This window comes from Anser cygnoides, chromosome 1 (genome assembly GCF_040182565.1).
Source record: "Anser cygnoides isolate HZ-2024a breed goose chromosome 1, Taihu_goose_T2T_genome, whole genome shotgun sequence".
Classification (NCBI taxonomy): Eukaryota; Metazoa; Chordata; class Aves; order Anseriformes; family Anatidae; genus Anser; species Anser cygnoides.
The window spans coordinates 88,215,994-88,229,922 of record NC_089873.1 but is presented as its reverse complement, the minus strand read 5'-3'; the positions used below and the strand labels follow the sequence as shown (position 1 = coordinate 88,229,922).

Here is a 13,929-nt window from a genome sequence, read left to right as displayed (position 1 = left end):
TACCAATCTCACTCTCTTATTTCAAAAGAAAGCGACAGAAAGCAGCGAGTAATCCCATATCCTGTGTACCAATTTTCTTTTTAACAGCAAATGTAATAAGGTGTTGGCAATCACTTTAGAAGTCCTGCTTTAAGTAGGAACAAGGTGGGACAAAACTTAGAAGACAGAAGCAGTAACACAAACCGTAACAATCAAACCACAGTAGCACACAAGGAAGACGTAACCGAGGTGAGGTCAGGTCAATGGCATCGCCAACCACAAACAAAGACCCCCTGGGCAGCAGCAAAAGAGGCTGGAAAATTTCCACTGTGCGATGCCACATGGCAACACTACTTCCAGGCACAACTGGCTCCTGCACCTCCCCTTCCATAGCTCAATTCACCTACAAGTGAAATAATCACAGGGGTAATAAGAGACAGCCGGTTACAGCGTAACGAGAACTGAGCATTCAACACTCAGACACCAGAAATACCGAACCAGCCTCAGTCCTGCCTCCTCGCTCACATCCCTTTTTGGTTCTCTGGTACGTATCGAGTTATAGCCAGCCAGCTTCTCTTTATTTGTTGCCTTCTCCAGATGATTCACTTTTTATTTTGCTTTATCAACAGCACGCTGCTTTCCACAAATCACTCTATTAAAACCTTTAAAGTGGCTGCCTTGATTATCTCAGTCGATTTATTTGGAACTAGAAAAAAAATCATTAATCTTTATGGGGTAGGATCACCCCAACATTTTAAAAAAGTGGTTTTATACATATGCATTGTGCCTGTCTATTCTTTGGTACCAGCTTAAATGAGATTGTACTAGGGAATTTGCTTCAGACTTGGTCTCTTCATTAAACTTCCCCAAACCGAATTTGTTACCAACAGGTCTCAGTGACACACCACTCTCTCAATTGCCCATCTGTAAGCTCACCAAGTATAGTCTTTTTACTAACAGAAAAAAAAAAGAAAAAGAAAAAAAAATCCACAGCCAATTTGAGGCAATACCTACTCACTCTACTCTCTGGTGTTTTAACAATTAAAAAGCAGCATTCTTTTCCTGTAAATGCTCTTACACATCTTAAACTTCTCTATACAACCACTGAAAATCCAGCAGCCATACACGTAATAGACTGAGCACATTAAAGGTGTTTGGTATTGTTTCAAAGAAATATTTTCCTCTCACTCATTCATCATACTGCCAACTTCAATTCTGACTCCGCTATTTTCTGTTATTCAGAAAGCATCACTAACGAAGCAAATCTGGGGAGTACAGCTGCATCTTCCAAAAATCTTCAGCTTCACAAAGCATTTGGTGTGCGCGAGCACACATCGATACAGAGCTGGTCTGCTGGGCACACACACACACCGAGGCGCAGTGGAAGATGTGCGTCAGGAAGCTAAACGACTCACGTGAAGAGAGCAGTCATTCGAGCCCTTGCGATCGGACAACCAGGCAAATTTACAGGGCTCCTTTTTCAAGCAGCAGTTAATTTGCTAGACATGTAGAAGGAAAATCAGCATAAAACACCTCCCTTAATTATGGTTTTTAGCTGTGACAGATGCAGTCTTTTTAATTGATGCTGGAGAAGAAAACTCATGCCAGAGGTTTAGGACATGAAATGTAACAGTGCACCTGAAAATAACCAAACATCAAAAGCATTATGCAAAGAATTAAAGATGAAGGGCTGATTAAATACTCTGTGCCCATCTCCAAGTACAAAGATGGTAACTGTAATGCTGCCTGGCCCTTATTACTCTGTGGTACTTACAAAGACTAAGATGCCACATGTTGAAATACAACTGTAGTGAAAGCTGGGGAAAATAACACATCTGTGTTCTAGCTGTTTTCCCTAACATTCAGGTTTTCATCTCTGCTGTTTTGGGGTGGTTTTTTTTATTTGTTTGTTTTTGTTTGTTTTGGGTGGTGGTTTGTTTGGTTTTTTGGTTTTGTTTGGTCCAAGAAAAAGCAACAGAGAGAATGAGAGCTTACGGTACTTCAGGAAATTCACTCCCTGGGCAGCGTATTTCAGGACGAATGAGACGTTCAACAGCAACGCCCAATCCTACCCCTGCGGATCCGGTAAGCTGCTACTAGTTTTATGTTATTAGTTGTTTATAAACTCATAACTTAACGAGCTGGAACACGGCTGATATCAAAGCTACATGGTTGGCCACACACCTACCAGCTGATGTGGCCTATCCTGTTCTTCATCCCTGCCTATGAACAGCGCAACTAACTTGCTTTAAATCTGTAATTAGTTTTGGTTTGTGCGATGGTTCATCCTGGGACAGAGGGGGAGCGAATGGCGCTTGGTTTGTTTAGTAAGTTCTCCCATTTTCTACCTATATAATAATGTATTTGCAGTTCTCCCTGTAGCAACAGCAGCTGAAGCTTTACACAATTTGACCAAAACGAGCCTTACTGTAAGAAAATCGGTAGTTTCTTTCCTTAAATTTATAGACTTCAAACCTTTTCTAAATCTTACAAAACAGGATGAGAAAGCCATATTATTAGATATGCTTCCCTGACAAAAACTGCCCTAGAACATGAAAGTTTTCTTTATCAAGGTGGGAGGGAAACTCAGCAGACAGCATCACAACACTGTGTCTAACAAATTTAGAAAGCTCAAAAATGTCATACTGCAAGGAAAGATGATGATAGAAAACCATGCAAACAAGAGTACCAGAAGCTATGGAGAATTTACATTTTGAAACTCACTTTTATTGTACCAAGCACAATTCCTGACAATCATTCTGAAAACCTTGGACTTGATTACTCTCTGCAAACTATTTTAGACTAATGGAGTTTCTGTGGATAACCTACTATGCCAGTTAATTTAAAAAAAAAAAAAAAAGCCTTCAGTCTTCTTCACAGCTACACGGAGCCATCCTTAGCAGCACGACCCTTCACAGAAAAGCAAATAAAGCTGTCACATTAAATACTTCAAAGGAATTATGGATCCACTTCCTTCTTGCAATAAACCCAGGCTGCTACCCCTCTAGATAAATTATTACCATAGTTCATTTGTACGTGGGTCCTCATTTTGGCAACACCAAACCCTTCGCCTTCTATCAGAACCGATGTGTTCATTAGTCACGGAAACATTGCACAATGACAAAAAAACTGCAGCAAAGATTTTGGGATTCTGGGGAAACTAGCCCGTCTCTGAGTAATTACATTTGCCCTCCTAAATTCATTTGCCAGTTTCAAGGCAGAATTTAAGTTGGATACTAAGGTTTGCTGCCAATGTTTTTCACCATAAAAGCACTATGATGTTCAACTGGAAGTAGCAGGAAGCTCAGCTTCCACCCACGGCCCAGCAGCAGGATTCTTCCCACTAGCATTAGGCTAAGCCACTGCCCCAAGTGAATGAAAGCAGAGTGCTACTGACAGCCTCCTAGAGCAGCTTGGCTTTCTCTGGAGACTTCAAATACAAGCACTGTCTGAAATCGAGACTAATTAGCCCACAAATGCTGAGGAAAACATAGCTAACACAGATACACTGATAAGACCCACTTTTTCCTTCTGTCACCACATGGGGAAATCGCTCTTAAGGAATGATAACGATCCAAAGGACACGTCCCAGGCATGCACTTAGTGCCCAATCTGCACTAGACTTTCCTTTGGAACTTTGTCCTGAACTGACAAGGTTTCAGGGCAGTTATTTAGAGATCTTGCAAAACCAGACAGAGTTTTGCAAGGACATAAATTCCCGGAGTGAGCTATCTGCCTGGAAGGTACGACACGATGTGCAGATCGCTCTCGGAGCAGCTGTTTTTGAAGGCTAGAAGAGGCTATAAATAGAGTGCCACCTGATTGCCAGTCCACATGAAACTCAAACACAGAGCAAATAAGAAACGGCAGTGAGTTCTTAGGTGCATTTGTCCAATACCCGGGCACCTCCGGCATTCCCTGTATGTTATATTTTAGTATAAGAACATTACCCAGGTGGATGGGTCAGCATAGAGGTATCAGATGTGTGGCACACATCTGCCAACACACTCTGAAGTGCGTTGTTAGTGGTGTACTTGCTGTGAGAGCTCTCTTTTGCCTTGCTGGCTGCAAAAGAGCATACAGACGTATAACCTGCTTTATTTTGTACTGGTGCTCATGAGGGTTTTGACAAGTTTACCCCCCCCAAAAAAGGGGAAAAAAAGCACGGATGACGGCCAGGTGTCCTGATGCTACTGCTGAGAGCAAACAAAACGCTCGGCTTCCATTTGTTGTGGCGGCTGAGCCGGTGCAACAGGTAGCAACTTGCCTTCCAGCTCCGAGGAGCTGAGCGAGGCCCGACAGGCGGTGCCACCTGCCTGACTTCAGCCAGGTCCCAGAGGCGGAGGTCCGGGGGAGCCCCGCCAGCCGGAGCCCGGCCGGGCAGGGACCCGCCCGCCAGGCGGCACAACGCCCGGCCCGGCGCCCGGTGCGCGAGGGCCACCAACGCCATTTTGCCGGAGGAGGGCTGCGGGCGGCGGGCTGACCCCACAGCGCGGCTCCCGCCGCCCTCGGGTCAGGTCCCTCCCGGGCACGGGGCGCTCCCGCAGGGGGAACCCTCCCGGGGCGCCCTCCCGCGTCCCCGCCGCCATCTCGGGGGGCTCGCTGCCCCCCACCGACGGTTCCAACGGTTCCAACGGCCGCCCCCCCCCCCCTCTACCCGCCCCCCCCCCTTACCCAGGTAGTGCCTCCGCAGCAGGCCGGGCTCCTCCAGCCCCAGGCTCCGCTTCCTCACGTCCCACAGCAGGTGGGGGCAGCGGCCGCGGGACATGGCCCCCGCCGGGGGGGGGCTGCCGGGCGCTCCGCTGCCGCCGGCCGCCCCGCGCGATCACCATGGAAACCGGCCGGCCCTCGGCCCCCCCCGCCCCTCCCCGCCCCGCGGCTCCGAGAGGGAGAGGGAGAGACAGACGGAGAGAGGGGAGAGGGAGAGAGAGAGAGGGGCGGGGCCGGCCGCCGCTCCGAGCCACGCCCCCCGTGGGAAGCCACGCCCCCGCCGGTGAAGCTACGCCCCCAGGGAGCGCTGCCCCGCCCGGGAAGTGACGAGCGGGGTGAAGCCGCGCAGCGGGCGGCCATCTTGGGGTTGGGCTCCCGCCATCTTGGCGGGCCGCCATCTTTGAGGCGGGAGCGGGCCGGCGCTCTCGCCCTTCCCGCGGAAGGCCGGGACGACTCCTCCCGGCAGCGCGAGGCGGGCGGGGCGGCCGCAGCCAATCGCGCCGGGCCCCTCCCTCCGCCCCCCTATGGCTCCACCAATCAGCGCGGTCGTGGCCGGCGGTGGGCGGGGCGGCGGCCGACCCGGCGTGCTGTACCGAGCGGCTCGAGCGGCGCAACGGGAGCGGAGCGAGCGGCGGGCCCCCGCCGTGCACAAAATGGCGGCCGCCGCGGCGGGGCTGCGCGCCTCGTACCACCGCCTGCTCGACCGCATCGAGCTGGTGCTGCCGCCGCGCCTGCGGCCCTTCTACAACCACCCGGCGGGTAACGGCCCGAGGGGTCACCTTGGGAGCGGGGGGAGCGGGGACGGGGCTGGGGCTGGGGCTGGGGCTGGGGCTGCGCCGCTTTTAGGGACCTCCGCCCCGCAGGCTGGGGGTCGGCGGTGTGAGCCGGGGGGGCGCCGACCTTGGCCTGTCACCCCCCGGGGAAGCAGAGCGGGCCCAGCTTTAGGGACCGTGTACGTATATAGGCGTCTCGGTGAGAGCAGCAGCCGTGATCCGCACCGACGACTTCTGTAAGAGAAGCCACGGGACAAGCAGGTGTCAGAGCCGAACCCCTGCCGCTAGGTTTCAGCCCTGAATGCCTCGCAGGGGGGTCCTTGAGAAAGCCATGAGGCAGATGTCACGCCGACTGCAAACGCGCAGGTTAAAGATGAAAGGCTTGTGTTTCTCTTCGGGATAACCAGGTTTCTGCACTAATTTAGGACTGACTCCTCCAAGTGCCATTCTCATTAAATTATAAATCACTTGTAGCAAGTGAAGGACAATGCTTGCTTCTTTTCTGGCACAAAGAAAGCTTCCAGGAAAACACCTGGTCCTCTGAAAAGCTGTTTGTTTAGCTGACACCACACAGGCTGAGGTTGCTGGAGGACAGCAGAGGGCAAGGGGTACAGCACGCCAACTCCCTGGCTGCTGCAGAGCAGGGAACATTGCTCTTTGCAGCCCCAGAGGAGTGTGGGCTGAGCTTCCTCCCCTTTGGCCTCCTAAGTTCACTTTTCCCGATCAAACTAAACTCTCTGGAACAAAGACTTCTTACATTTATTATAACTTTTTTTTTTATAATTTATTTACACACATGATATCCTCTGGTAATGTCCTTGCTCCGATGTGCTGCTGTCAAATTCATCCTTGAAAATTTCTGTGTGTCAGGATCTAGGACAAGCTCGCGCTGCCTGGCAAATCTTGTTTACTGGCATGCCTCTGGGAGAGGTATCCCCCTGACAGCACTCAACAGTCCTCCCTCATAAAAGGCTTGGCTTGGCACCAACTGCTTCTGACTTTTGTAGTCCGTAGTTTTGAACTTTCAAGTTACCTAATGTTAATAAAAAATAACATCAGATGTCTTGAAAATCTTACTGCTTGTTTAGGGAATGTCGATTCGATCACTTGTACACCATCCCCCCAGTTCTCTGGTACTCCAAATTTGAACTTGTGCTTCAGAAGAAAATAGATGATAGCAATTAAATCTACTTTTGTGGAACCTCTGTAAGTTGGATTTATAAAGAGCTGTATTTGCAGCCTGATACAGAAATACTAAGTAGCTGCCTGAAAGAAAACAATGACTGAAATTTTCATCCTGGAAAAAAAATCCATGTGTAGGGAGAAACGTTCTGTTCTTAACGCAAAAAGTGATCTGCTAGTAGCTGTTAACTGCTGTTTTAAACTTGATCGCTGTCACGAGCCTCGTGGGTCTTAGAGGGCTTTATGCAAAGCTGCCAAGCCCATTTTTGTTGCAGTTGTGCTGCCCTTCTACAGGGCTTAGTTGGCTTTAAGGTTATGGAGCAACTGATATTCATAACAATAAGCCTTATCCTGCAAATTGCAAGTGGCTTCACGGGTGCTTGCTGCAGAAACCTGACAGTTAATTTCTCCAAGTTACGGTTTCAAACCTGTTTTAAAAAGCACAGTATAAAGAGTTACTGTAAGGCCTTTTATTAGGCTGAATTGTTAGTAAAAAATTAGCACACGTAAAAAGCAAACAACCAAAGTCCTAGTGTTTATAATGCATACTTAAAAGCTTTGAACCGTAATATGTAACGTATTAAAGCAAAAACTTGGCTTCATCTCGCGTGTCATCCGAGTGCTGAGCAGTGGCCTACAAGACCTAAAACTGAATGTGGTTTGATGAAATCAGAAGCAGTGCCTTGACTGTACCCCAGTGCAACAGGTTGATATCTTGGGTTGTGGTCCCTCTTTTGAAGACTTGGAGCAGTAGTCCTAGGTTAACGATGTCCAGCGCAGCTGATGGTCTGCGCGTTATAGGTGTGGCATTGCGGTGCTTCGTGTTAACCAACCAGTTGCCATTTTAGCACCACTGAGAGAGAGATTTTACCCTCCGGATCCCATTCGGTTGATTTTTCTCCCTTTCTTTCCATACACTTGTTCCTTTTCTCCTGTAATCCTCCTTTGACTATTGATAGAATACTGGGGTGGGAAGTATTGTTTCTGCTAGACAAACGTGGTTATTCAGAGGTGCGTGTTAGAGGTCCACGAGAACACCCTGATACCTGTATTTGCAATTTGTACTCTCTTTAAATGTCTAATGCTGCTGTGCAGGATGTCTTCTGTAGCATTAAGAGATGGGTTGAGATTTGGACTGACTTGTTATGATACCAGTAATAAAATATTTTGGGGTTTTATTTTACAAGATTCAATTTGCAAAGATTTCAAATGCTAATTCCATTAGTCCAGTTACAGAGTAGTTTTTTAATCATTATATAGAAACTGGCTTCATTCTTCCTGGGCCTGATCCTAACTTTTCCGTTATAAATGCATCTTGTTTGCTGTTGTACCCTTGTTTGCTTGAAAGTCCTTTTTTTGCAACAGAACATCTATTGCAAAATCACATGGACTGATTATGTAACTGAAGGTTGATGCACTGAGTTGATGAAATGTGAGTATTAGGTGATACAGCCTGTACAGTGGTAGAAGCTGTTTTAATATATGCATGTGTGTATTAGTTTAATTCATTATCAAAAAGGAAAAAAAACCCTAACAACTCAAAACTTACTGTGGGCATTGTAACAACCAAATCTCACTGAGTAATTTAACTCTCTTTTCTCCCTCAGGTCCCAAAACAGTGTTTTTCTGGGCGCCTATTATGAAATGGGTAAGTATAAGATGCCAACTTATGTCTGGATGTTGATCAGAGGGCAATCTGAAATTACCCATTGGGCAAGCAATAGTTTCCCAGCAGGTATCTGAGCCTCCAGAAAGGTTTAATGCCAAGGCTCTAATTTTTAATATATGTGGAGGAACAATATTAGCCTTAAGAACATGTGGTGCAACATGCCATGGGTATAAGGGGAAAAAAAGAAACAAGGCTTTGTGGAAAAACTGTGCTCTATATTGAAATTTTCACAAAAGCTTTATTTTGCGAAACACTCGCTGTTGTTCAAGGTAGGCGTGAACTGGCATAATTCAAAACTCTGAAAGCATGTATTTTGGGCAGCAGTAGCTCTCTGCTTCTTGTGTGGTTCTGCTTCCCAGTTCATTGCCCCACCTGTCCTGTGTTTGTGCATGTGTGAGGTATATGGCTAGTCCTAATTCACTGCTTTCCTCCTCCTGGTTATTGTATTTGTACAGATGAAGTAAATGAGCTCTAAAATCATAAAGCTGCTCAGTCTCCTTGTTTGATAACAAGCAAGGATATAACCTTCTTTTCCTATTGCCAGCTGGTTTGTAAGCGTGCTGTTGTGAAAACCCAGCTCTGTATAGGCCATGGGCAACACGTTGTGCTCCAAGCTGTAGCTGGTTTTCGTTGTCAGTCTGATCCGCTGCTGCGGTAACTGTGTGGTTAACCTTCCCCTTTTTCAGAGGGTCTCCCAGGCAGTGTGCTCCTGAGCACAGAGGCAACTCTTTTGAGCAGGTTTGCTGTCTGCTGCTGTATCACAAGAGCTAATACACAGGTGGTTTCTTCTTCTCCAAAAGTGCAGGAAGGCCTCTCTAAGCTCACAGTGAAGTTCTTCATTGAGAAATTAAAATGACTTTTCCCCTATATGGCAAAGGCAAGTTGACTGCTGTTACACAAGTGGCTTGAAAATCTGTACCTCTGTGACACCACTGCAGCAACATCAACCCTGTAAGTGAGGCAGCACAGGAAATCTCTACCCTTAAAAACTGTTCTCTTGATTAGAGTACAAAGTAGCCCTTAGTGGCAGTGAGATAAAAGCTTTAGGGCTTTTTTGTTCATTTATTTTGGTGAACCCCTGTAACAGAACAACAAATTGCATTTCCAGTAGATGGCAATAACACAACAAAATAAATCAAACAATGTATTTGCTAGCAACATTCTCAAATAGGTCAGTCGAGCTATTTGTCACTTCACTGGGAAGTTTTCCACTGAAATTATATTAAAAAAAGATATTCACTTTTACCTCTTCAGATGAAGTTGAGCAAAGACTGCATGGTATCACACGTACGTGTGTACCAACAATATCTTAGCCTGAGCTTTAGTACGAAGGGTCTTATTTAGACAAGGTTCTACTTGCTGCATGAAAACCAATTAGTGCTTAAAGCAGCTATGCTTATGTTAACCTTGTTCTTAAACCCATACAAAGTTGTCACTGCCTGGGATTTTACTGCAAGTCAGTTGCACCCCCCGTAACTGTGTTCTTATTTCCACCACAAGGGACTAGAAGCATACTGGGTGTCAAAGAGTAATTACTCTGCTCATGCAATGCATCCCATCTCCTGCATAATGCACACAGAATAAACACTGAGCTTTAAGGTAACTTCACAAAAGTCACTGAATGATTGAGGTTGGCAGGGGTCTCTGGAGACCATCTAGTCCAACCCTCCTGTGCTCAAGCAGGGCCAGCTACATCACATTGCACAGGACCACATCCAGGTGGGTTTTGAATATCACAACAGAGGGAGACTCCACAGCCTCTCTGGGCAACCTGTTCCAGTGCTCTGTCATCGTCACAGTAAAGAAGGTTTTCCTCATTTTTCATAAGGAACTTCCTGTGTTTCACCTTGTGCCCGCTGTCTCATCCTATCGCTGGGCACCACCAAGAAGAGTCTGGCCCTGTCACCTTGACACCCTCCTTTCAGAAACCTACACGCGTTAATCAGATCCCCCTGAGCCTCCTCTCTTCCAGGCTGAACAGGCCCAGCTCCCTCAGCCTTTGCTCATACGAGAGATGCTCCAGTCCCTTAATCATCTTAGTAGGCCTTCGCTGGGCTCGTTCCAGGGTCTCTGTCTCTCTCTTGTACTCAGGAAGATTCCCTTTGTGAAGCATCTGATATGTCATGGTATGTCCTGGTGCTGGATTTATGCTCAATGAATTTCTCTTTACAGGGCTTGGTATGTGCTGGAATGGCTGATATGACCAGACCGGCAGAAAAGCTCAGCACAGCGCAGTCTGCAGTGTTGATGGCCACAGGTAAAGCCAGCGTACACCATAATTTTACAAAGCACCATCTGAACTGTATTCATTCCTTTTTGAATTGTAAGCACTAAGCCACTTCTTTAGAAAAGGCTCAGCTATAACATGCCAGATCTCACCGTTGCTTTTACATGATAACTGTAAGACAGACCTATACTTATTATTAAATCTGTAAGAGTCCTGTGAGTACTTACTGTTTTATACGAGTGTCTTAATTTGGAATTGTCCAAAGTGAGTTTTTTGAGTTAGGATACAAATTTGATCCCTTGAGTTACAATGATACTACTCATTCCAGTAAGGGACCTCCTCTGCTTCAGGTCAAGAAATTTTGACATCAGTCCAGAACAGAACACAGTGGCTTTTTTAGAACAGACTCGAAGGGCTTAAACAATGCTAGAGTAATTATACTAACGTAACTGGGAAGAACTTCTATGTGCTATGAGAACTTGGAGTGGTATACAGACTACTGCACTGCTGTTTGCCATGAATTTTCACACTGCCAAAACCAGTATTCCATACTCAAGTTGTTCTACCAGATCTTGTCGGGGTTAGACTTGTGACAGATAAAGCTGAAAATCAAAACTAAGGCTGCCACCTTCTTCCTTCGCTGGACTTTGTTTTGACACATGACTCAATGCTATGTGCTTTGCATGATATGTAAATCCTTCTTGACTGGTGGTTTCTATAATCTCTAAATGGGTGCAGCAAACTAGATATACTACAGCAAAATGCCACTTCCCTAGAACTGTGCCAGCATATTAAAGTTTATACTGCTGTAGAGTATAGGGGATCTTGATTTGATACTTAGACTGATTTATGTTATTGTCTGGCTATGTTATTCTGGAAAAATGCAATACATACCCATAGCTTTCCCACTGGCATTTGTTGTGCTTCTAACTGAGAAACAGCTAATTAGAAGAAAAACAGTTGTCCAACATGAGTTGTAAAACTTTTGTGTACTTAAACTGGCCCATGAGTCTGTCCTCAAGGTTAGGGGAACGCCTGCATATTTACCTACAAAGATGTAATGTCGTTTAAACTTTTCTTTTCATTCAACAGGCCTTATTTGGTCAAGGTACTCACTGGTTATTATTCCTAAAAATTGGAGCCTGTTTGCTGTGAACTTCTTTGTTGGCTGTGCCGGTGGCTCTCAACTCTTCCGAATATGGAGGTATGTATTAAGAAGGACTTCTCTATGCATTGTAATTAAGCACTCATGCCACCTAATCTTAACCATGAATTCATAAATTCCACCAGCCTTCATGTCAGTACAGTAGGAAAGAAGAACTGAACAATTAATTAAACACAGCAGAACTTTTTTGCTACATTTTCAGTTTTCCAGATGAGTAGGGGGAACACTTCTAAATATTTTCGTTATAGCTAGAGCACATTTTAAGGAAAGACCTATGTAAAGTTTCTAGGTTTAAGGCATTCTTTAAAAGCTGTAGGTCTGACCAACAAAAAGCCTAGACTACCTTGTAAGCTTTGTGCTTCTGTCAGCTTTCACTGATGAATCTGGTCAGTTCCAGCCAGATCAAAGGGTTCTTAAGTAGAGCAGCATTTTGATTTTTTTTATTTTTCAAAAGTTATTTCTTGAGGGGAAAACTTGGAGTTCTCTGGCTCCTTCACTACTGGACAGAAATAATGCCAACTAACTTAGCAACTAATTAGTAGCTTCTTACCTACGCTGAGCTACACATGGACTTGAGGGTAGAAACTCAGGATAGGAATTTTAAACCTCCTTTGCTGAATAGGTTATGAAGATGCTGTTACTGTAACTGGAGCTCTATCCTCAGTCTGTGCTTTTCTTTACTACAGGTATAATCAGGAGCTAAAAGCAAAACAACAAGATCAGCTGCTGCAAAAAGATGCTTAACCGTACAGGTCAAATCCAGCAACGCACAAACCCTTCCCCATGGGACCTAGCTTCACTAATTTTAACCTTTTTTCCTCTGAGAAAATGGATGGGGAAATCTAAATGTCTTCAAAGCAAGCGTTTTCTAAGTGCAAATAACAAAGTATCTCCATTCACTTAAATAAAGTGCAACCTTTTAAATTTAAGTAAAATCCTATGTCTTATGTTAGAGAACTCACTTTGTCTCTTTAAAAGAAACTGGTTGTGGATTGTGCCTTGAATTGTTTGTTGGGCCCCACCTTATCTGACTCTGCTGAACACGTGCAGGAGTGACATGGTATCGGCGACTGTCAGCCAAAGTCCCAGACGGAAGTATTCTTTTCAAATGTCATGCTGAGACCCTGTGTGAGGGTTTTACCATATGTTCAGAAGTCAGTGACAGTGGCATCTGCATTTTATTCTCTGATATTCTTCCTTGGTAGTTTAAGGATATTCTTTTCAGATTCAAGTTATCTATATCTTGATTCATTTCCCAGCCACCACCACCTTTATCAAAAGGAGGGCAAGCCTTTACATGCCAGTAGTGTGGTTTTGGTTTGTTTTTGGTGGTGGTTTTTTGTTTGTTTTTAAGCTTCTGTCATCCTGTACAACTAGAGGGCACAACTAGATGGGCACATTTAAGTACCTGCTTCCTGGGAATGTGAAAAATAAACAGCCAAAACATCTGTTACTCGCTTTCTGTGCCCTCCTTAAGTACATACAGATTTCTGTGAAGTTGTGCAGTCAGGAAACTTGTACGTGTCAATCCTCCAAAAATTTGGAGGAAGTGGTCTGCTCCCGTCTGGGGCATGTTTATGAATGAAATGTCTGAAAGTCAACCTCTCTCCCTATTTAATTTCCTGTAAAGAGAAAAATGCGCCACTGTGAGACAGCTTCAGAGCAAAGGCTATACGTTATGCTGCAAAATCCCATCTGTTGCTGAGAAGCATAAGGCAGTCGTGCTCAAAACATGGCATCTATTGGCTTCCCCTGAGATCAGAGGTCAGAGACCTCTTCTGCCAAAGCTAGGAGTCAATATCCAGGGGAAAGAAGATAACTGAGACAGAGTAGCTTCTTCAGAATTCAGGTTTCAGTAAAGTGAATGCTTTGAAATACTGGAGTTTGGCAACGGCCTCTGATTAAGTCTGTCCTCTGCCCTACTTTTCCCAATCCTATTCGAGGTACCACTTCAACCTGGGAAGGGTGGAGGGGGGAGGAAACTGTTCAATAGTTAACAGCTACAGCACCTCGCTGTGACACTAAAGTCCTTGCCTTTCTTATGTATAAAGTATTAGCCAGTAATTGTAAAGTAATTGTGCAGGGCAGCATTTTCCCTTCTAAGATATGTGCCTGATACTCAGTCAGATCCCCTTTTCCAGAGGCTGTCCCGCCATGGAGGTGCTTCTCTCCTAGCTGTATTCTGCTAGAGACCTGTGCTGTCGCCTCAAACATTTTTACTTGC

General features: G+C 45.6%; 2 protein-coding genes across 8 annotated transcripts in view; one reads left to right on the top strand and one right to left on the bottom strand.

The window, feature by feature from the left end:
* Window positions 1–4,917, bottom strand: part of DCAF6 (DDB1 and CUL4 associated factor 6) — an 83,627-nt gene extending 78,710 nt beyond the window's left edge. For 3 of the 7 annotated variants that reach the window (XM_048071573.2, XM_048071577.2, XM_048071578.2), the window contains exon 1: window positions 4,654–4,917. In XM_048071573.2, the coding sequence (XP_047927530.2) occupies window positions 4,654–4,747 (94 nt within the window). In that variant the 5' untranslated portion in view covers window positions 4,748–4,917. The remainder of the gene's footprint in view (window positions 1–4,653) is intronic. The other 4 variants (XM_048071575.2, XM_048071579.2, XM_048071574.2 and 1 more) reach the window with 3 other exon arrangements.
* A 309-nt stretch (window positions 4,918–5,226) lies between these two features.
* Window positions 5,227–12,640, top strand: MPC2 (mitochondrial pyruvate carrier 2). Its single transcript, XM_048071581.2, has 5 exons — window positions 5,227–5,448; window positions 8,252–8,292; window positions 10,486–10,570; window positions 11,633–11,744; window positions 12,392–12,640. The coding sequence occupies exons 1-5, from the start codon at window positions 5,343–5,345 to the stop codon at window positions 12,447–12,449; spliced, it is 402 nt and encodes a 133-aa protein (XP_047927538.2). The 5' UTR covers window positions 5,227–5,342; the 3' UTR covers window positions 12,450–12,640.
* The last annotated feature ends 1,289 nt before the right edge of the window (window positions 12,641–13,929 follow it).

What these genes read in the sequence shown, in the direction of transcription:
- MPC2 (XM_048071581.2), top strand. Translation starts at nt 5,343, where the DNA reads ATGGCGGCCGCCGCGGCGGGGCTGCGCGCCTCGTACCACCGCCTGCTC. An exon ending in CTTCTACAACCACCCGGCGG is followed by an intron (nt 5,449 to 8,251) that starts GTAACGGCCCGA and finishes TTTCTCCCTCAG; the next exon opens with GTCCCAAAACAGTGTTTTTC. An exon ending in CAACTCTTCCGAATATGGAG is followed by an intron (nt 11,745 to 12,391) that starts GTATGTATTAAG and finishes TCTTTACTACAG; the next exon opens with GTATAATCAGGAGCTAAAAG.